We start from the raw sequence: 23,263 nt of genomic DNA, 5'->3' as shown, positions 1-23,263 counted from the left end.
CATAGTACTGAGTAAAAATATTCATATTTATGTGCAATTTTCCGAGAATATTCTGTAAAATAAACTATTTAATGCACTTACAGACTTATGGAAAACCATCATATTTCGTATGTGGTTATATACAACTGTGTGAAAATAAATACTCTAATTCATCTGTGGAAAAATAACAGAAATAAAGAATTTTGTCAATTTTTTTTTAAATAAGCAAACAAACGAACGATCTATAAAATAAATACATAAATACAGTAATAAGTCACAAAAAAGTAAGAAAAAGAAAAAAAGAAAAAGAATCACTTTTCATGTGTGCCTTTTCTGCCCTTTCCGTCTTAGCTACGTTAGCCTCCTTCCTCCAGTGCAAAACTAGCAAAACAAACCAGAGCCCAAATGTCTTGTTTGACTGTCTATATTTGGAGTAGAGGGGGCATTGTCTAAATCTGATTTATTGCCAAACCGCTCATTTAACACTGTCTGGATCTGGCAGCACATTTGGTACATTTTGCAGTGTTTGTACTGAGAACTAGCTGACAAACTGCTTTAGCTGCTAAGCTCATACATTAACCTTTGCAATGGTCATATGTGTGTGTGTGTATGTGTGTGTGTGTGTGTGTGTGTGTGTGTGTGTGTGTGTGTGTGTGTGTGTGTGTGTGTGAATCAGAGGACATCTCGATCTGTTATTTGCTTTCATTTGTGCTGTCAGCGGAGGCAGTAATTTATTTGTCCCAAATCCCCTTCACAGTCTCACTATCATGTCATCAGCCACATATATGCTATATATTCACAGACTTTTATCTGTCATCCTCATGAAGCCTTTACACTGACCTAATTGTCAAAGTGGCTAATTCATGATAGTTTTACAGCTTAACGATAGGTCTAGCCTACGTCTAACCCTGGCAACCCAAAGAAAACCTTTTTCTTTTAAAATAATAAAAGCTGCTCCAAACAGTCAGATTTTCTTATTGGTCCATGTTGTCATGGGAGCAGGCAGAGGGTCCTGAACTTCATTTCCCATCATCTTACAGATAATCCATTGTATAAGATAAAAAATGGGCTGAAAACTATAAATACCTTGAGAAACCTTTTTTAAAATAAGATCTAAACATATCTAAGTAAAAAACCATTGTGACATACCCAATTCCCTGACCTTATGTTTTTGTAAGAGCTTTTTAGATGAAAAATTCTGCATGATTTTTAACTTTTCACTCCGTTTTTTCGTTCCAAACTAAAATCAGGAACATACAGCGCACGTGTAACCGACGAGACGTTAATGTAACCCGTAAACTGGCACTTATTTGCGAAGAAGGTTCAGAGATCTATAAAAGCATTCAGGGATAAAATGAACTGATCAAGTTTAAAAAGCCTGGAACTGTCCTCAGCGCTCAGCTCTCAGCTTCACCAGCGACGTTTATGAGCAATCCAAAATTTCTGTGGCGTCTTTTCAGTTCGGAAAAGCTTTCAAGCGCTAATGCAACAAAACAACAAAAACAGCTGGATCCTACAAAAATATTTCTAGACATTTTTAAGACTTGTTAGTATTTTGACAGATCTCATTCAAATCTCAGTGAAAGTAATTAGATTAAGGGGTTTCATTTATTTTGGCTTGTTCGAAAGGAAGCTGTTGGAAGTTGCTAAAAATGCCGCTGCTTTTCAGCGCTGTTTCAACACACTCTTTTCGTCACTTTCATTTTTTTCGGGCTAATCCCTGTCAACATCTCCAGGTCCCGTTCCTTCTGTTCGTAGCTGAAGTGAAGATTGCTGTTGAGTTATTCAGGGGAAGGTGCTACACGTTTAGTACACAGTTCAGACGACGTTAACGTTAAACATTCAAACATTCATATTCACACACCACGCGAGCGTCAGCCAGTCAACAGCTTAGCGTGTTGTGTGAGAGACCTTTTTTCGGTGACAACCAGAAAATATAAACATTGTTATAAACAGATTGTCCTGCAAATAGATATACAATTGAAACTGTGAGACGACTGAAATTAATGTCCTGGTTTTACACTTTTGCAAAATTCATTACAACAAGATAGCACTTTTTTTTTTTTTTAAACATTATTTAAAAAAACGTGTGAAGATCCAAACACATCTTTATTACGTATTATTTATTTTTTTATTATATACCTACAGCACTACATCCCCTTCTCTCTACTTTGATTTTATCGTTAAATCTTACAGCTCATTGGGATTCTTTTAAGTCTTCTGATTATAATATTGTTGGATAATTTCAGTCATGATTTTTGGACATTTTGTTATTATTGGCGTTAGTCAAGAAGAAGCCTTCATTTCTGTCAAAAATAATGTACAATACTGCTCAGTGAAATGCTTTTCTTCACATATCACAGCTTAGGAAGTTTGGGTCAGAGCGCAGGGTCAAACATGATACAGGACCCCTGGAGCAGAGATGGTTAAGGGCCTTGATTAGGGGCCTGACATTGGCGGGACAAGCTTGAACCCCGACGTTCCGATCATAAACCCAGAGCCTTAGTGACTTGTGCTACCAGAACCCCATCAATTCAATTCAGTTTTATTTGTATAGCACTTTTAACAATGGACATTGTCTCAAAGCAGCTTTACAGAACACAAATGTCTTGCATAGAGCCAAATTAATCGTTAATGTCTATGCAGTTACGCAGAAATCAACCCAAGATTCAGGCCCAAGTTTTAAACACAGAAATCACTGTTAAAGCCTTGTGCTTTTTTTTTTTTTTACATCAGGTAATATCACTTTATCTCTAATAAAAGCCTTTATTTGTTTTCTCAGCAGAACAAGGACACTACCGGTCTAAACCAAGATCAATGGTCCCTTCGTCTCTCTGACCATCACTGGCGAGCACAAGGGATTTCAATTGAATTACCGGTGATGTCCAAGAGCATTTCCTTTCCTCAATGCAAAAACAAACGGCAGCATTAAGAAAAGTTACGACACACCAGGGATGGCGGAAAAAGCTCGCGCATGGTGAGCAAAAACAAGAAGCGTTTAGTCCATGATGCATAACTATTATCGGGGTTATGCGGAGCAAGGCCTTGCTCAGTAAGAAAGTTCCAGAGCAAAGGTGATGATCTGATCACCTAAAGGATTATCTTAGTAAAAGAAAAAAAAAAATGAATCTGACCTCCATTTTGTTTGTTCCACGTCGTCTTTGTTCAGTTTGGGATGTTCATTACGCCCTTGACCTCCAGTCTGGTGTTTTTTAGGACTAAAAAACACAAATAGCTCTCTCTCTCTCTCTCAAATAAAGAAGTGTTCTTCAAACCTCAGACTGTGGGGAAAAATCCAGAACATACATGGAGAAGGACACAAACACTTCAGTTTGGATGCTGATCTTTTAAGTTGGTGAAGTGGTGCTCAGGCTTTACCCAGAGAGAAGCAGCTTCACGATTGTCACAATCAAAGGTAAAGTTTTTTCTATCTTTACGACTCTATCTTTATTATCACTTCTAATATACACGTGTTTCACCTGGTTTGCAAAGAAATAACCTGATTATAGGGTTGATCGAATAATCATTAGCCGCTTATATTAAATTAGCATGTTTGATTGATATTGACGGAAGCGTGTCTTTAAGATTCCTGAGTTAAGATTTAATGAGTCATTTAGTAAAAATAAATAAATAAATAAATAAATAAATAGTCACAGTTGATAAAACCGCTGCGAAGAGACCGCATATCAGTACTCAAAAGGAAAATGGTGGCTAGCTTGCTAAATGACTCAATCCGGTTGTTTTTTAAATAGCTTGATAAGTTCATTAGCTCATGTTAATCCGTACATATTTCTAGCTACACACTTAGCTCTCTAGCACAAGATGCCCCTTAGGCATTATCCTCAGCATTACCTATAGCCTGTAGCAGCACTTTGATATACAGTACTGTATCTAACAAAACAGACTGTCACTACTGAACATCAGAGTGACATCTTAAGTTTAATAAAGGGCATAAAGGGATTTTAGGATAGCTAGACTAACTCACTTAGCTAGCTGTAGAAATTTCTTTAACCTCTGAAATGATATCTTTACAGGTTTTTTGGCTCACATCGTTATCACTTTGTTTCCTGTGAAGTATTTAAAAAAACGTGGATACATGATCAGTGAGCCTCATCAGTTTCGGCATTGCACTCGGATGCTGCTGAGCGAACGTTTGAAATCTAGAGTCTTGACAAGAATCTGCGCTGTTTTATTTAGTTAAATGATTAAAATTAGCACATAATGTCTTTTGCTCTACAGTCTAAAGTAATTTTACACACACACACACACACACACACACACACGCACACACACACATTATATAATGGTGATCAAAAATAAATATAGCAAGAAAATATAACATCATTTATTTATAGTAAAATATACTCGAAAATAAATGGGTACATTAAAACATGTGCTCAAGTACTATAACGAAAGTACATGTAGATACTTTCCACCTTCGCAAATTACCCATAATCCACTGTGCTGTCTCTACACCACCAAGCAAACTGTACAAAACCATGATTAATTACCCATGATGTCCTGAATTTGGTGGCCATTCTCTCCGTGGAACAACATGAGCAGTAACAGTGACGTAAGGATGGAGCTGGGAATAGCATAGATGAATGTTTCTGACTGGAAACACTTCTTTTCTGGCAAACAAATCTTTAGTATTGTGATAAAGTGTCTGCCAAAATTTCTCTAATGTAGTGGTTTTAACCTGCATATTATCTTTCTGATTTATTTACCCATGTTTTCTTATCAGATTTCATCCTCGTGATCCGAAATAAAGTCGGCGCAAATCTCTAAAAGCTTCCTATTTACTTGGTTTGAAAGCTGTATAAAATATAAAGCAAGGTAGTCGAGCACCCTACCGTGTGCACTCATTATTAGCGTAAGGAAGACGTTTGAGATTCGGTCCTCAAAACGCACGGTCGCTCGTGAGTGTTTAACGTCATGTAATGTTTGCGCTTCATGCTGAAGCTCCTCTGTATTTTCACTAAATATTAAAGTACAAGCGTACTAAGCTGTATTTGGGCAGCCATTAAGTAAAAGTTTACTTTTGCTTATTTTCTCAAAGCATTAAATTATTCTGATATTTGCACACCGCCCATTAAAGCAGACTTGTGCTAACAAGGCCAAGCTAGAGCAAGTCATGCAGCAGCGTGAAATAGAATTAAACATAAAATGAAGTTTATTTAAAGTTTATTTGTATTGTGAGTGGATTTCACTTCCCTTTCCAGTGCCATAGAAACTCCGCCTACTCACAATTAGGATTATACAACGAAAAATCAACACACACTCAGACAGGATATGAATAGCAATCCTGGGTTTGTGTTTATCGCCAAACTGGTGAACCATCGGGATTTAACCCTTAAGAGTCTGAGCTGGGAGATGTTTTGACATGCCCTGTCGTCTTCTTATTTCAGTTAATTATAGCAGATTAATGGCAAAAGCCTCATTATACCCCAATGTGTTTCAATAATATGTGAGCAACATGTACGTACATGTTCATATTGTTGAGAAAAATCAAGTTTAATAAATAATATATTTTTACAGACACCAAAATAGCCATAAAACACATACTTAATATACAAGGAAGTAACATCGCTTTGCTAATCAGACCCGAACGTGTAGTAGAGTTTTCAGACTTTGACTTTTAGATGATCCTAACTTTTCCTATGGCTTGGTTTGTATGGAATTTTACATATTAATTACATAATAATGATTGGATTTGTCTGTTTTATAATGTCTAATGTCTCATGTCTCACTGCACAGTGGTGGTTAATATGAAGCTCATATGAAAGTAGACTCTCAGGGCTTCAAGAAGTACTAGTTTTTTATAAGCATTTTTGTTTTACCTTTGTTTTACCTTACTAGGGGCGATATATTTATAGGGGAAAAAGGTTAGTTTTTTTTTCACAGAAATGTTTATATCTTCAAAGTAAATGGTGACATCAAACCCATTTCATGCCCCCGGTGCTTGTTAATAAGTGTCTAAAATGTAAAGTTGTTATGTTCAACCATTAAAATTCTGTGCTTTCATATTCTTAGTGCAAAGAGTTACTCCTAGCGATGTAATTCTAAGAAAATTCGTAGAAACGCGGGCGTTTTCCCTTAAAATGAAGGAGACAATCGTAGTAAACATAAAAAGTTATTCACAAAGCATCTTAACTATTAAGTAGGATCGTGAGGTCAAAAAGTCTTGAAGAGTTGAAGAGGGAGAAGAAATGTGTTGTATACAAAATTTAATAATGATTGTGAGTTAATCTGATGATACAGATTCGATCGGGTAGGGATTATTTTTGTGACCGATCAGATTAGAGATAGCGACAGAAGTTATATCAATTACATGACATTTTTTTTAGATTTATAACATCCATTCATTCATTCATTCATTTTCTACCGCTTATCCGAACTACCTCGGGTCACGGGGAGCCTGTGCCTACCTCAGGCGTCATCGGGCATCAAGGCAGGATACACCCTGGACGGAGATGCCAACCCATCACAGGGCACACACACACACACTCTCATTCACTCACGCAATCACACACTAGGGACAATTTTCCAGAAATGCCAATCAACCTATCATGCATGTCTTTGGACCAGGGGAGGAAACCGGAGTACCCGGAGGAAACCCCTGACGCACGGGGAGAACATGCAAACTCCACACACACAAGGCGGAGGCGGGAATCGAACCCCGACCCTGGAGGTGTGAGGCGAACGTGCTAACCACTAAGCTAACCACTAAGCCACCGTGCCCCCCTTATAACATCCAGCGTGTCTCTAATATGATTGTTCACGAAAGTAATCTCTACCACAGTATACCCTCAAATATCTTAATATAGAGACAATGTGAAGGATTATAATAGACCAGATTTTAAAATTGATCCTTTTTTATTAGACAACCAATCACAGTCTTCAATAGAACGTGTCATACCTAGTAACAGGTTTAAGCCCCGCCTCCTCTCTGAGGTAAAAGTTGTTGTATCCTTGTTCACAGTGGTCCTGGATCACTCTTATGCTAAGATTCCTAGTTAGAAATGTTTCAGCTAAATTAGGAGCTTTCTGAGATCATTCTTAGACTCTTTATAAATACGGGCCCTGGTGTCGCCCAATTCTTTAGTTGTGATTATCTATCTACTCTCCGATAATTAATCCTAAATAGTCACCGACATTAGGCTGTAATTCATGTAATTACATGTATGTCATGGGACTAACGTCCACTCAAGTATGAAAATGACTCAGATTATAGATGATTCTTAATGATGTAGTGTTAGACTACAGCATTTAATACTAGTGGTTATCCAGTAAGACTTTTAAATATTTTATGCATTTTATTCTCAGTCTACATTTAGAGTTGTTTCATCAGTTAATTTCATATCACCGCTTATTGCGTAGGAAGCTGACGGTTTTCTTATGATAACGCTATGTACTGTGGTCATACAGTGGACTGAGAGGCAATTAATGAACCCATGTGTTGTTTATCCAGGGATATTGTTAATTTATTTGACATTTATTCACACAACTACATTTTTTTAGCTTTTAGCATCACGCTATTGCCTAGCCGTTTTAGCTTACAAGTAAGACATTATTTGATAATGATTAGCCGCGTGCAAGAGAACGGGTGTCACGGGCGCAAAATCTTGGAAGTCGGATGGAAATGTAGGCGGTTTTCTTGAGATCGTCAAAAATAAATGCAGCATAAGAAACCAAGATCAATAAGAAAATCTTAGATACTGTAAGTTAGGAAAATAACAGGGTCAAAAACATTCACGAGTCACACCGGACAGGTTTTAAACATGCTAGGGTACAGTCGTAGTTGAGAACAGAGAATATACTTAATTATAGTCTATAAATCAATAAATAGTGTCAACATTGAGAATGAAGACAAGCTTCGGTAATCTCACGGATGTCAAGTGACTGAATATATGAGTCATAAATAAACACCAGTGGTGTCCAGTTGCTTGGAGTTCGAGTCCATGGCAGCCATGTTTGTACTGTAGGCCACGTTGTGTACCATAGTATTTTTAATACCATAATATAAAACAATGAGGAGGAAATAATTTCTGAGCTCTCTGACTAGCAGAAGACGCACAGATTTTAAATAAAACTAACCATTCCGCAAATACAACAGCAACCTTAATTTCTCAGGCAAGCCAGCGATAATCCAGCAACAAAAGCTATTTTCTGTCCAAAAGAGCACCCATTATAAAGCTGCTGATGGTGACATGATGAGACGGTTGGGTGTGGAACAGGAACATACATGTCAGAGGATGACGCCGAACGAGACCTGGTGTTATAGCAATTCGATTACAGCCATACACGGGAAGAAGGGCGTCGCTGGATTGTTTTTGTGTGGGCGAGGATTTTCAGCAGCTGTAAGAAAAAAGGGCAGAACAAGAAAGGATTAAAGGAGTGGAGTGGAAGAAGACAGAGAAGAAGAAATGAGAAAAGGATTTTTTTCACTCATGAAAAAAGGAAAGAGGCAGCAAAATAAAAGAGAGAAAGATGAAATGAGAGAATCAAAGGCAAATGAATTTAGAGGAAGGGGAAAGGAAAGGGGCTTATGGACAGGAGGAAGAGCTAGATTATGAGTGTGTGTTTGTGCATGTGTGGGTATGAGTGTGTGGGAGAGAGAGAGAGAGAGAGAAAGAGAAGGAAAAAGACAGCCTGAAAAAAAGGGGCATGATGAAACAGAAGGGTTTGCATGAAAGCAGCAGAGAGAAATTGCGACTCAATCAGCCGCCTTGTTTCTTATTCAGAGCACGTTCAGATATGGTCTATAACGGATGAGAAAAAGAGAGAGCGCGAGGAAGAGAGAGAGAGGCAGACCGAGATGAAGGGAGAGATAGAGGTTGTTCAATTTGAATTTAAACACACTGCCATCTTTTTATCTAACCAAAGATGATGGATTGCATACAAATGCAACACTCAGACATACTAAGCACCCACACAGCCTAAGCAACATACACACACACACGCACACACACACGTACACACAGCTTGAAAGTTTTTTTTTGCCTCTACATATGGGAATACATACATACTCACACTCACAGAGTTGACGATTTACATTTTACAGAAGTGAAAGAAAAAAAAAATCATAAATTGAATACAAGATGTTAGCAAGCAAGTGAGGCTTGCATCCCTGAATCCGTTTCAGAAAATCCAACACAGAGGCTCAATAAAAAAAAGATTAGCAGATCACAATAATACATTTTAACACACTGGTACAAATAAAGCCGTCACCCTTTCACTGCGCTGCACTGCATAAAGAACAGTAGCTCGTTAAAATCCCCTAGCACACTATAAAATTCTGCAAATGCTTTAGCCTCTAAAGGTAGCACAGTACCTGCACTATAAAGCACGTTATAGCACTAATGCTCGAAAATACAGTAGCTAGGATGTTAGCTGGACGTTATACTAGGAGACTAAAGGCTTCCAGGTGCACTAACAACACTATATCGGACTTGGATATAGTTAAACATGGGTCAGTGTAAACTCGAGAATCCTGGGATATCATGTTAGACGTTTCACACTGCTTATACTTTATCCAGGGTTAACAATTAATTCTTAAACCCAGGATTCAGTAAGAAGCGTCTAGCTGTAACATTTAAACACTGCATAGTTTCACACTGTACGTGTTTGGCACCACAATGTGGGGTTAACGTTGCAAAAGCACCACTAACTGAGCTTCAAAGCAGAGTTTCCAAATCCGTCACAACCTCTTAATTACGACTCTTAAGTGCGAAATGTTCTTTAACTTGCGGTTAAAATTGGGGTTCACACCGCAGCGTGAAAAGCCCTTATAACAAACCACAGGTATTTCTAATAATTTCAAACTACCACAATGCTAGAACATACAGTAGTACGTAACCTTTGCGTTCAGTGCGATGTCTTATTTTGATCTAATTATTTTTAAAATCTATCATTTAGATGTATAAAACCTATAGCTAATAATAAAATCGTTTAAAACGTGCTGTTATTCGACAATGAAATAAGTACGCCGGATGACATTTTCCTCATTCCTTATCGTGCGCACTAGCACACTAGATGCTAGCACGCTAGATTCCTAGCATGGCTCTACAGTATAAACTACATAATATGTGAGTAAAGGTAAAGATAAACAAGGCAAGTAAAAGTTAAAGCAACATGATTAGAAAACTGCTCAAGTGCAGGTTTTAAAGTATCTGATATGATGGGCCGCTATTTTTGCGATCACAATGCTAACACAAAGAAGCCAGGCATAAAAATCACAGTGTAGCGGAGTGGAGGTGTAATAATATTGTAATGAGCTGGATTGACTGACAGCATGTCTAATACTCCCAGCCTACTGCGTCACTCAAGAACTAAAGCTGGAGGTTTCAGCTTTATATTCACCAGAATGTTGCATCATCACAGGAGCTTTTGCTTCATCGGCAAAAGCTCACTATTTTATTCTTTGTTCAATAGGTTCATTTTCACTTGCTAGTTTTTTTCTGTCTGTTTTCAGTAGCGCTTCTCTTACACAGGGTCACAAGGAACCTGGAGTCTGACCCTGGGGCATAAAGTGGGGGGTTTATAGCTCATCATAGGGCATAATCTCACTCACACACACACACACACAAACAAACACACACTCACACACACTCTCTCTCACCCCCACACACACAAACAAACACACACTCACACACACTCTCTCTCTCCCTCACCCCCACACACACAAACAAACACACACACACACTCACAAACAAACACACACTCTCACACACTCTCTCTCTCTCACACACACACACACACAAACAAACACACACTCACATACACTCTCTTTCTCTCTCTCTCTCACACACACACACACACACACATTCTAGTCATTTTTTTTTAGAGATGTCAATCAGCCTACTATGCAATATCTTTGGACTGTGTGAGGTAACATGAGAACCCAGAGAAACCCTCGAAGCACACAGTACCCTCAAGCATTTCAGTGCAAATAAGTGAGCAATAATTTAAAATTCTCCTTTTGTTGGTGTATGACACCTATTTTATACATATTAGACTCTAGGCAGCACATTGTACAGTGACGTGTACATCATGATGTTTATTTATTATTAAGAGTTTTAATCGTCATTAATTAGTATCTAAAATGAATAAGCCCCTATGAATAAGCCCCTATGTCCTGTATTTATAGAAGCAAAACAAAAAATGCTTGAAAGTCAAGTCCACCAAAGCTGAAAGAACAAGTGTCTCTCAAATCTGTCATCTCTCGTCGCATCTGAATAATAACACTCCAGGACATTAACGAAACAGCGTTTGAATTTTAATTTGAAAGAATGAATATTACTATGTATTTGAATGCTATATTATGGGGCTTGTATTGCTCTTCCAGTGCCTTCAGAAATCCCTTGAAACCACCAGAACCTCCAGGTGTAACTCAATATAGTGTAGATATGAACTAAGCTGAATAATTCATGTGCAGCTTGCATAATGAGGGCATTTAATAATTGATCACAACTAATAATGCATTTAATAATCATTTCTACAGAAAATATCACAGATTAGGAACCAATACGAGTGTTTACAATTAAATTCTAATTCGTAGCGGATACAACCATTTAAAGTCGGGTTTTTATTAAACAAAGAACAAAACCCTTAAATACTCCCTAATATCCGTTCCTTAAAATGAAGTGGTACCGCTTTTTTATTCACTAGATTAGTCATTATAATATATTTAGTACTATAGTTATAGTATACATTAATATAGTTATATAAGCTTTTGCCTGCAAGTTTGGCTGTTACTTATTAGTTTTTGTGTTTAACTGTGTAGCTCCTCAGCCACTGAAGCTAATTTACGTGTGTGTGTGTGTGTGTCATTTACAGGATAGGTAGGACATACATCTGCTAGTTCATGTACAGCAATAATCATGTAGGACAACTCACAGGCACACACACACAGGCACACCTGTAAATCCCTCTTCTCTTATTTCTTTCTTTCTTTCTTTCTTTCTTTGTGCTTTGTACGTGTTCTGTGGGTCTGTGTGTATGTGCGTGTCTGTGTTTAACGTTCTTTCTGTGTGTGTCTGTGTGTGTTAGTGTGTCTGTGTGTTAGTGTGTTAGTGTGTCTGTGTGTTAGTGTGTCTGTGTGTCTGTGTGTATGTGCGTGTCTGTGTGTTTGACTTTCTTTATCTGTGTGTTAGTGTGTCTGTGTGTATGTGCATGACTGTTACTGTGTGTGTGTCTGTGTGTTAGTGTGTCTGTGTGTATGTGCATGACTGTTACTGTGTGTGTGTCTGTGTGTGTTAGTGTGTCTGTGTGTATGTGCGTGACTGTTACTGTGTGTGTGTCTGTGTATATGTGAGTGTCTGTGTGTTTGACTGTCTTTCTGTGTGTGTGTCTGTGTGAGTGTATGTGTCTGTATGTTTGACTGTCTTTCTGTGTGTGTGTCTGTGTGTGTCTGTGTGTGTTAGTGTGTCTGTGTGTAGTCATAACATGGGGTGAGATCGTACCAAAACCAAACTGTAAGACAGTGTGTGCACAAGAAGACAATCTTCACTTATCTCCAATATAATAGTGAGAGGTTTTATGAGGTGCACCCACATGTCTGCTTAATGAACTGCTCCTTGTCATTGCCCAATGTTACCCTCATCCGGTGAGAGGTGTTTTTAAGCCCTGAACCTCAGCCTCATGTCCGGTGAGGGTGACGATTCTGTGAGCTTCACTGTTTAATAAGCTCTGTATAAGGAAATGCAGATGTAGGAAAGTCTCCCTTGTGCTGCAGAATGCGACCAACATCAATACCGTTAGAAAGAAATCACAGCTGTTGATTCCCTGGGACATCAGTTTAGCCTGTGAGTAAGTGAGTAAACAATCTGAACCTTCTCAAGTGGCTGAAAGGAGCATTCGATCAAATCCCCAAACCGACGACCAACTAACATTACAGCGAGAAATGAATGAATAAATGATAATTCTGTAATCAGCAAAGCAGCTACAGAGAACTTGAACTAAATGGGTTTTTTGGAAACATCATTTTTATGTCACTGTAGATCACAAACTAATGTTACTCAGAGTGCACTTTGTCATACGATTAATTAAACATCATCGCTCAGTTAGCCAGTGAGACACTCTGACAGGTCGCGAGGGATAGGAATATAATTTGCCCGTGGCAGAGAGTAGCAACTAAACAGAACAGCTTGGCTAATCTGTACGAGTTTGTATGAGAAATGATTGTATTATCGATCATACAGCATGAGTTTATGCTAGAAAGAAATAATCAATAATTACCTACTGGCTACTCTGCTGTGTGGAAAGTATATTTTATTTGTACTCCAAGTGTAGTGATTTTTTCTAGGATTTAAAAAAAATGTAAAATTATTCATATGAAGTGGACATATAGCCGGACATGTCTACTGTACAGCTTTGGAGATCTTTAGATATTTCAATTTTGGTGTCATTTGTTTGTTTGTACATTTGTTTATTTTCTGGTTTATTTGTATGCGCACGCCAAACACAATCCTCGTTCCCTCATCTCCGGCAACGCAACAGCAAAAATACCGCCTTGGGCCCTGCCACACCACTGGGACTGTGTATTTCTTTGAATTTGTTTATTTGTTCTGATTTAAATTTGAAGTGAGTAATGAGTCTAGAGAAATGAATTGAATAAAGTTAAACAATTTATTTGCCTAGCTTTAAAAAAAAATCCTATTAAAAAAATGTTGCACCGTAGAATGCTAAAGAAGCGTGACTCCTGGATTAAATCCGTTTGAACCTAAAGTTGTTTGAAAGAAAGGCTAAAGCGACGTGATTAAGAGATGCCGAGGGAAGGAGGAACCGAGGAAAGATGAGCGGAGATGTGTATAATTTATCTCGAATGTGAAATTTGCTCGGGTGCCGCATGACTGTCGGAGTCGCCCCACTTAATGACAGTGACAGATTAATCACATTGGAGACTGATGCAGCATTTGAGGACACTGCAGTTACATCCTGAGAGCAGAAACCATGCAGTCCATTAAAGTATAGGATCCACATCATGAACGAATATTTATCGCAATTTGCAGAGACAAAGAAATGATTCCAGAATAAAAAAATGGGTTACCCTACAAGCTCTCTGGAGGAGACCAAGTTGGAACCTAGTTGTAATGGAAGCCTGCTGTTCTGCATAATAGCTTTAAGCGACTTTCAAACCAAAGATACGTTTATACATGAGTACATATATAAACTTTGTTGTCATCCTTCAGCTGCTCCCTGTTCAGAGTCGCCAAAGCGGAACCAAATATTTGGTTTTGCCTAAGGTTTTACGTTGGATGCACAGAGAGTTGGATGAACTGGAGCCAGTTTGACTAATTAACACTGCATTATTTGGTACTTTTGATGGTTGACTGTAACTGACATCACTTCCACTTCCCCATTGTGTACGCCAACGTAAAAGGGAATTGTGATTCCTATTATAAGTTTATTAAATCTTATTAAATTCGTAAATATAAGTTTAGAATTTTAATTAATTCCTGTATGTTCGCTGGTTAAAATAAAAGCACAAGCGTATACTTACATTTTGAGTGGTTTTTTGTTTTTGTTTTTTTTTTGGTTGGTTGATTTTTTTTTTTTTCAATGTAGGACGTTTGCTCATGCACACGAGGTAAAAAAAAGCCACAAGATTTTAAACCAAGGCCATGAAGTCATAATGTGTGTGTGCAGACTGTAGGCTATTTTATTTTTTGTTGAGTTGTTGATTTACCGTTCAGTGGGGCAACAGGTTTGGAGATGAGATCTTTTCATATCAGAAAAATGATTTCCATCATATTTCACCAAGTGTGTGTTCTTCATCTCATTCCTATTTGATTACTCTCACATATTATATAGTATAGTGTTTCTTGTTTGGTTGTTTGCTTGTTTCTGTGAGGCGTCCTGTAATTTCGCTGTGCTTTGGGAGCTCAAGAGTCGGGTCTGTCTGGTCGTTCGTGCTCTAAGGATTAATATTTAATCTTCAATTTGGTGAGGAGGGACATTGATTCAAATGAATTCCATGGCATCAGGTTTTCATGCACAAAACAGGCTCTTTCATGGACCAACAGGGATTCGGTTAGTAAATGCTGGACAGGGAGAAAGAGGAAGTAAAGCATGAACTGGGGCGCAATAGAGAGTAAGTAACTTTTATTACTGTTTAATGTTTAAAAAGCTTTCGTTTTGCTCGTTTTGTTTGAAAGCTCATTTTAAGGAAAGAGTTTTTGTTGTTTCATAATTTTTTAGAAATGTCTTTAAGAGAAACATATTACATTTATGTAAAATAGTTTTGGATAATTAAAGTTTATATCCTCTATTAAGAAACGTTTTGGAAACCAAAACATCTGATGTGTTGAACTCGGTTTCATTTCTGTTTGGACAGAGAATTGTTTATAACGAAGAAAAATCTTGTGGTTGATGATGTGGTCTTTTTTGTAAGATGTACAACATTTATGAAAGGAGTCTCCAGTGTCAGAACTTTGTAACATTCACAGGTTTTGTGCCAAACAGAGAACATTTACACTTTCCAAGACATGACAAAATGATGTTTTTTGTCTTTCATTAACTTCAGGAAAGAGAAGAAAATAGACTGTTGAGGAATTTAAGACACCTTCTGTTCTGACAAAAATAAAATTCTTGCAGTCATGCATCACAGTTAAGCTTCATTGACTTGAATTATTCAACTCCTGGATGGCAACCAAATAACCGAATTAGGCAGAAAATGAAAAGGAACAAAGAGACGGGCAGACGGACAGGCAGATGGACAGATAGATGATTCATCCGAGAATGACCGCTAACTTTCTTCAACTAGGTTCATGCTTCCTTTCCTTTTTCCTCCCACCATCTCATATTCTCACTGTATCACTTTTTTTCTCACATCCATCTCTTTTGTACCACAGTCCCTTGTGTGTTTTGATCAGCCTGCATCTTTCCATTGTGCATATATAAAAAGTTGTTATTTATGGACATGCATCAGCAGAAAGCAGCCTACTTGGCTTTATCTTCTGTTCACCATCAAATATGGCCATATCTTCCCATGCACCACTGTTCCCTTTCCGATAAACCGTTATTTTTATTTCATACACTCACGCGTGACACCTGGCAGCACCAGATATGGGTTTTATTGTAATGCGGTGAATTTTATGAGGGAGTGATAACAGGGCTGTGGATATGCTCTGTCTCTCTTGCTCAAGCCTGTCCCAGGGTCCCTGGATGTAAATTGATATAGGCCCAAGCTGCCCTCACACTGCCTGGATTATTGGAGGAGCATCGCATGGTGGGGATGCTCAGGCGACAGGCCGTCTGTACAACCCCTATTTCAGCTTGTCCCCAAGTGATTCATGCCTACTGCATTTCTCACACACCTGTCCATGTGTGAGATCCTTCAGTGATCGAATCTGGCTCTTCACTGTCGTGTAATAGAGTATACACATGCATTTACTTCATCACAACAGTAAATGCAATTTCTTTGACAAGATCCAAGGGTAGTTGTAGACGCAGTTGATTATTCAGAACACATTTTTATCAAATTTATGCTCTACATTTGTAGACTTTTTTCATGGGACTGGTACTTTTGACTCTTTTTACTCCCATAGTTGTAAATGTCTGTGCATGCCCAAAGGTGCATGGCCACTATAAAGCCAACAGGAAAACAATAAACTAGATTTGTTTTTATTGTATTGATCTATTGTTGGAAAATTACATAGAGACAACTTTTTTTCGTGCAATGCTGCAATACCTTTATTGTAAGAGTGTAACCGTCAGTGACAGCTTGTCGTGGTATTGAAAGGGAGGGCTAAACGTTTTACTACCTATCAGTAACTCAGCTTTACAATTATGAATCCATTACGGTTGAGCCTTATAGCTGAAGGTCTCACAGGCATAAAACTCTTACACCTACGCATAGAAACACTCACTGAAAGACAGGCAGCACTGTGATTGCTTTTTTTTTAGGGGAAGTGTTTTCAAGTCTGTAATTATGTTTTATCTCATCTGAATAACAATCATGGTAAATAGAGAAGCTGTCACTGGCCATTAGACAGTTCTTTCACTCAAATCACACTTCATATAGTTGCCATAGCTGTGTAAAATTTGTTTGTAGTTTGTAGGCATTTATAATAATAAAAAACTATCCACCTTTAGGTTTACTTTACTTTTAAGTTTTAAAGATTAAAACATATTTTTAGCAAGTTTTACCAAGTGTAATTATCTACGTGATTGTTAATAATAGGCTGTATGAATCCACAGTATGAGCTAGAATGAAATCAGCTCCAGCCTCTACTTCATACAATTCTATTTATTCTTTCGTACAACTATTACAGTAACTAAAATGGATGTCAAAAATGTATTGTTATTTTTTATGTTTAGTATATATTCTTTAAAATAAACAGATAGAGGACTTCCATGCAAACACAACATAAAAATTAACCTATTTAAGCTATATCTTTAATATTATTAATAGTTTTCCTACGAGCACCTGTTTAATCATTACGATCTCAACTCCCTATGCTCTGCAATCCCACACATGTTTCTCTGTTAATCACTCTCTCTATACCTCTCTCTCTGGAAACTTTTTTAGTTGTATAGTAGAGAAGAGACCCAAACACCCTACGGTCATCAGCGGATTCGTTGTACGCGGCCTTATCGCCTACCCTAAACACACAAACACGTACAGTACAAAACAAAGAGGTGCAAAACCACACATCCACACTCTCTAAAATATTGTTTACAAATGTGTTGTTATTGTTTACAAAGTAAAGTAAACTTGCTTTCAGAGTGAAAGGAATTTCAAATTCGTTGCTAGTCATTTGTAATCCGTAGTCATTTGTTACCTACAAAGATGACGTCATTGCATTTTAAAGGCATCAAATTTTGTTCTGTTGAGTAAATTCAGCATTTGTGCATAATTCAGTTATTAATAATTGTTTTTGATCTGTTACAGATTTAATTGAAAAACATATGCAGCATGTGGCACTTTAGGTTTTCATTGGAAAATCAGAGAGATCTTAGGTACTTATTAATTAAGTAGGTTTTAATTAATTCAAGCTTATTTCTCTCTCTTTCCTCAGGCTGGCTACCTTAGCCCTACTGTGGCCAAGCAGTAAACTTCTCTGAAGTTTATAAGGAGACCTACATTCTGGGTATCTGTGAAGTAGCTACACAGAAGATAAGGGCACTATATCAAGAAAACAAAAGAGGAAAGCTTAGACTTTGGAATCATGGCTCATGAAGTCATGGCTGAGATTCGTGATTGGCTCTTTCTTCTCCTGCTGTGCCTCACACTGTTGGCCGAGGTGCTGCAGTGTGCTGCAACTGCCTCACTGGGAATGGATGCAGAGGGGGATGTAGTGTGTCCCTCCGTGTGCCGCTGTGATGAAGACTTTATTTACTGCAATGACCGTGGTCTGAGTGCTATCCCACCACTCCCCCCATCTGCCTCCATTCTTTATCTTCAGAATAATCAGATAGATAATGCAGGACTTCCTACTTCCTTGGAGTACCTCACTACTGTGGAGGTTATATATCTCTATGATAATGAGCTGGATGACTTTCCCATGTATTTACCACCATCGTTACGAGAACTTCATCTCCAAGACAACAACATTCGGGTCTTACCAAGGGCTGCATTAGCCAGATTGCCTCTCCTGGAGAAGCTGCATTTGGATGACAACTCAGTGTCTACAGTTAGTATAGAAGACCAGGCTTTTGCTGACAATCCTCGTCTACGTCTGCTCTTCCTTTCCAGAAACCACCTTTCCAGTATTCCCTCAGGACTTCCAGCCTCTCTAGAGGAGCTCCGGTTAGATGATAATCGTATCTCAACTATTCCCACACATGCCTTCCGTGGTTTGTCTTCTCTGCGCCGTCTTGTCTTGGACGGTAACCTTCTGGCTAATCAGCGGATTGCAGATGACACCTTCTCACGCCTCTCAAACCTCACTGAACTGTCTTTGGTACGGAACTCCCTTCAAACTCCACCTCTCAATTTGCCTAGTGCACACCTACAAAGACTCTCTTTCCAGGACAATGCCCTGATCCACATGCCACGGGGATCCCTTGATGGCATGCGTAGTCTTCAGAGGCTGGACCTGTCCGGGAACAACCTGACCACACTTCCCAGGGGTTTGTTCCGGGACTTGGAGAGCCTGGGGCAGTTGCTTGTGCGCGGCAACCCCTGGCATTGTGGATGCAACCTGCGCTGGCTGTACGATTGGCTGGAAGCCAAAGGAAACACTATTACAGTCCGAGGACTGACTTGCCAGTCTCCAGAGAGAGTTCGTGACATGCCACTAAGGGACCTTACTAGCCAAATGGATGACTGTGAATTGGCAGCTGCTGGAGGTGGGGGAATAGGTGGAGTGGGTTTGCCTGGAGGGGGAGGTACTACTGGCAATAGAATGGGTGGTGCTGGAGTAACATTCACAACTAGTTTCCCTCCACAAGGATCTCTGTTCACTCTGCGGTCCAAGCGCCCAGGTCTGGGGCTCCCAGATAAAGGCTTAGACTACACACTGGGCAGCAGTGGTGTGGGCAAGAACCTGGCCTTGAATGTAAAGTCACTATCACAAGATAGCATCAGAGTTACATGGAGTGTGGCTCAAACATCTTCTTCTTTCAGGCTTAGTTGGCTCCGCCTAGGGACTAGTGCTGCAATGGGTTCCATTACTGAGACTTTAGTGAGGGGTGACCGAAGAGAGTATCTCCTTACTGCCCTTCAACCGGCATCCAGCTACATCATCTGTATGGTGCCCCTAGTCTCTGGCACTGGGAACAAAGCCGGAATGTCAGGAGGAAACACAGACACGGATGAGGCTCCAGTGTGTGCAAAGGCTGAGACATCTGATCCCAACCTGTCCGATGTTGATCAAGGGGATGATCGGGGCTCAGAGCAAATCAACTCACTTCCACTTGCTGGAATTATTGGAGGAGCCACTGCAATAGTCTCTCTTACCCTTATTCTTGGAATATTCTGCTGGTATGCCCATCGCGCCAAACGTTTTTCCTCAAGAGATCACTACAACCGCAGTAGCTCACGAAAAAGCAAGCATTATGACGACTACGTTGAATCAGGCACTAAAAAAGATAACACCATTTTGGAGATCCGAGGACCTGGATTCCAGATGACACCAATGGCTGCCAGAGAGACACTGCAACCCAAGCCAGTACAGGAAGACTACATAATACATACTATCTTCCCTTCCAATGGCACAGGTCTATACAAACCACCCCATCCCACAACTAATGCAGGCTATGGCACAAACCGTGGCTATAGAGAAGGAGGTATTCCAGATATAGATTACTCTTACACGTGATAAGCCTGATTTAGGGAACACTATTAAAGTATGGTACTGGATAGATGCACATTTTTTATCTGCATGGGGTCTACAGAACCCCGTTGTGCCTTCTGTCTCCATTCCAACCTAGCCTGCTGCTCATGGCACCAAGGAAGTTCTAAATTGGCCCAAATGCCTACTAAGAAATCATTTTCTATGTTTGGCACCAGGAAATGGCTATACCATTTTAAGCAGTGATTCCAACTGCCATTTCCACTCCCACCGCTATAACCTGGTGTGTCCTCAGCACTACTGCTTTATCTCTGGCTCCCTCAATGAGGTGGACTCAAGAGCAGTACAAACTGTATTTTACACAGAAATTCATTCTATTTAGAGCTCAAGTCATATGTGATATGGATAAATGGCACTTACTAAAAAAAGAACAAATTTGTATTTAAACTTTCATCTCCTGTGACTCTGATTAGTAGCTGCCCAACTGCTTCATAGTGTTGCTCCTGACATGTTGTGGAGGAGTACAGTACTGGATAGAGTGGCTAGAAAGAGAGAGAACACCATGGTTGAAAAGGATTTCTCAAAATCAATTGTTGTACAGGGAATCAAATAATATCTTGGCAGTGCAGCTCTTCGAGGACTAAAAGCTTGCTGAAGAAAACATGGGCTAACGTTTTGGTTCCCGTTTTTGTAAGTGACTTTGGACTTGGACATCTGGTGTCGGATTTAATGAGAGAGTTTTTGGAGTTACAAACAGTTGGTTGTGAATAGTGATGCACACTGGGTTTAAACACCTCAAAATGATCTTAATATGGTTGCAAGTTTCTTGCTGTCCAGTTCCTTTTATCATGGAGCTGCGGGGAAATGTGATCTGTAAGGTTCAATTAGACGGACAGATTTATTTAAAAAGAAAATTGCAACACTATTATTAATGTTAATAACACAGGCAAGGTGTGTAGATATCTGAATCCAACACAAAGACTTTTTGGAAGTGAAAGTATAAAAACATTGTGTTCCAGACTTGTTATGTATTTTTTCTATAAGTTTATTTATCCCATACTGCTGTCTTTTTTCTTGGTTTATATCTGTTCTATGGTTTAAATAATCTGTTTAGATAGAACTCGGTCAGTCCTGCTGCTGGTGACATTAAAACACTGTGGTTTTGCCTAGCCCTGTAACTCATGTAATGATTAAGGATTATTTTGTTATTATATCACTTTAAACTCTCCATCTGATGAGTTATAACCTATACTTTACTGTTGGTTTAGTCAAATCCTCCCCGAAGTCTGCCAGTGACTCCTTCAGACGACCCCTAAAAATAAATTAGTATTGATAATATTTCTGTTAATGAAAAAGCACTATGATGCCCCCCAACTCTTAACTATTCTCTTGATCTGAGGTCAGTTTTAATGTATTTAATCAGTGAAGGGAAGCTAATTTTATCTCAGCACAAAGAAGCCACCTCTAACCAATAACCTATCTCCTGGAAATGGAGTCCATTCAGTGACTGGTGGGTACATGAGCAGGACATCTGGGCAGCTGACACTTTCCTGTGTGATTACTCACAATAATTCATTTGGCTCTCCACACCCAGCTGTAGCAGATAAGGCTGCTATCTACTCCAAATAGATATAGCTGTAAATTAGAGGTAGGGTTGACTGAAATGAAAGATAGTGAAGAAAAAGCATACAAACCGCAACACTGTGGACCTACACTGTGGGAGAACATGGCACTTGTTGCATGACTCTGAGAGACAGGTATTATTATTTATTTTTCTGTTTCTTTCTTTCTTTTCTGTTTTTCACAATTTTTTTTCATGGTTGTAAGGGAATTAGGAAATGTACGAGTGGGTGATAATCATTTTTACATAGTAAAATAGCTTGACTTCAGGCATTCATAGATCCTATGTTTCTACGTTAAAACACATTACCATCACAATTCCTTTCCCTTCCTTTCCTTTCCTTTCTTTCCTTTTTCTTTCCTTTCCTTTCATTTCCTTTTCTTTCCTTACAATTTTCCCTTTCCTTTCCTTTCCTTTCCTTTCCTTTCTTTCCATTTTTTTCCATTCCATTATTTTCCTTTCCTTTCCTTTTGTACTTTATCTCAGTATCTCCTTGTCCTTTACCATTTCCGTTGTATTCCTTTCCTTTCCTTTCCTTTCCTTTCCTTTCCTTTCCTTTCCTTTCCTTTCCTTTCCTTTCCTTTCCTATCCTTTTCCTTTTCCTTTTCCTTTCCTTTCCTTTCTTTTCCTTTCCTATCATTCCCTTCCTTTCCCTTCCCTTCCCTTCCTTTCCCTTCCCTTCCCTTGCTTTCCCTTCCCTTCCCTTCCTTTCCCTTTCTGCTATGTCCTTTTTCTTTTTAGGATTTTAACATTTATTGTTTAAAACATGGAAGCAGATTAAATTTACGTATCAAGTATATCTGAATTGTCTGTGATTGTATTCGACATTACAACCTACTAGAATAGTCTTTTTTCGTGAAAAATGAAAATTGAACACGGTCCTTTGAAATTACAGGCATGATCTCCCTGTTTTCAAGCCTTTGTCAGATCATGCTATGTGTGGTTACTACTAATCCCATTCATGACTCCTATTTATAAAAAAAAAACGCAGCTTTGTTTAACAAAAGACTGTTCAGTATTTTTAACGATTACCGTTATAAAAATCTTCTCAGCAGTTATGTGGAGTATAAAATAAAGATATTCAGAGGCTTTCATAGCAATCCCACTGGTGAGAGCAGAACAACAAGCTTTGGTTCTGACTAAAATCCTTATCTCAGAGAACCTCCCTTGCACATGAAAAAGGTGCCATTCAAATATCTCACCTTTCCTTCCACACACACTTTCTTATAGTTGAAAGTCTCTTTGATGTATTACTGTAACATTCCTTCCCTTTGACATTGCAGAACAGGGCACAAGGGTTTCAACATGTTTTCATATGTTTGTTTTGTAACATTTGTGAGGACACATACGGTATGTTGTGTCTATGTGGGATTGAGGTGTTTGAATAGTACGGGGTCAGTCGTGGGTTTTCTTTTGTCTTTTT

General features: G+C 38.8%; 1 protein-coding gene across 2 annotated transcripts in view; it reads left to right on the top strand.

Moving 5' to 3' along the window:
- The window catches only part of flrt1a (fibronectin leucine rich transmembrane protein 1a), a 58,368-nt gene extending 36,167 nt beyond the window's left edge, over positions 1-22,201 (top strand). The window contains exons 2-3 of one of the 2 annotated variants that reach the window (XM_060863649.1): positions 2,765-3,394; positions 18,003-22,201. In XM_060863649.1, coding sequence (XP_060719632.1) covers positions 18,153-20,246 — 2,094 coding nt within the window. In that variant the 5' untranslated portion in view covers positions 2,765-3,394; positions 18,003-18,152 and the 3' untranslated portion in view covers positions 20,247-22,201. Of the gene's footprint in view, positions 1-2,761; positions 3,395-18,002 lie in introns of both variants that reach the window. The other variant, XM_060863648.1, reaches the window with a different exon arrangement.
- Positions 22,202-23,263: the final 1,062 nt, after the last annotated feature.

This window comes from Tachysurus vachellii, chromosome 26 (assembly GCF_030014155.1).
Source record: "Tachysurus vachellii isolate PV-2020 chromosome 26, HZAU_Pvac_v1, whole genome shotgun sequence".
Classification (NCBI taxonomy): Eukaryota; Metazoa; Chordata; class Actinopteri; order Siluriformes; family Bagridae; genus Tachysurus; species Tachysurus vachellii.
The sequence above is the reverse complement of the archived record's forward strand: the minus strand, read 5'-3'. Positions and strand labels throughout refer to the sequence as shown.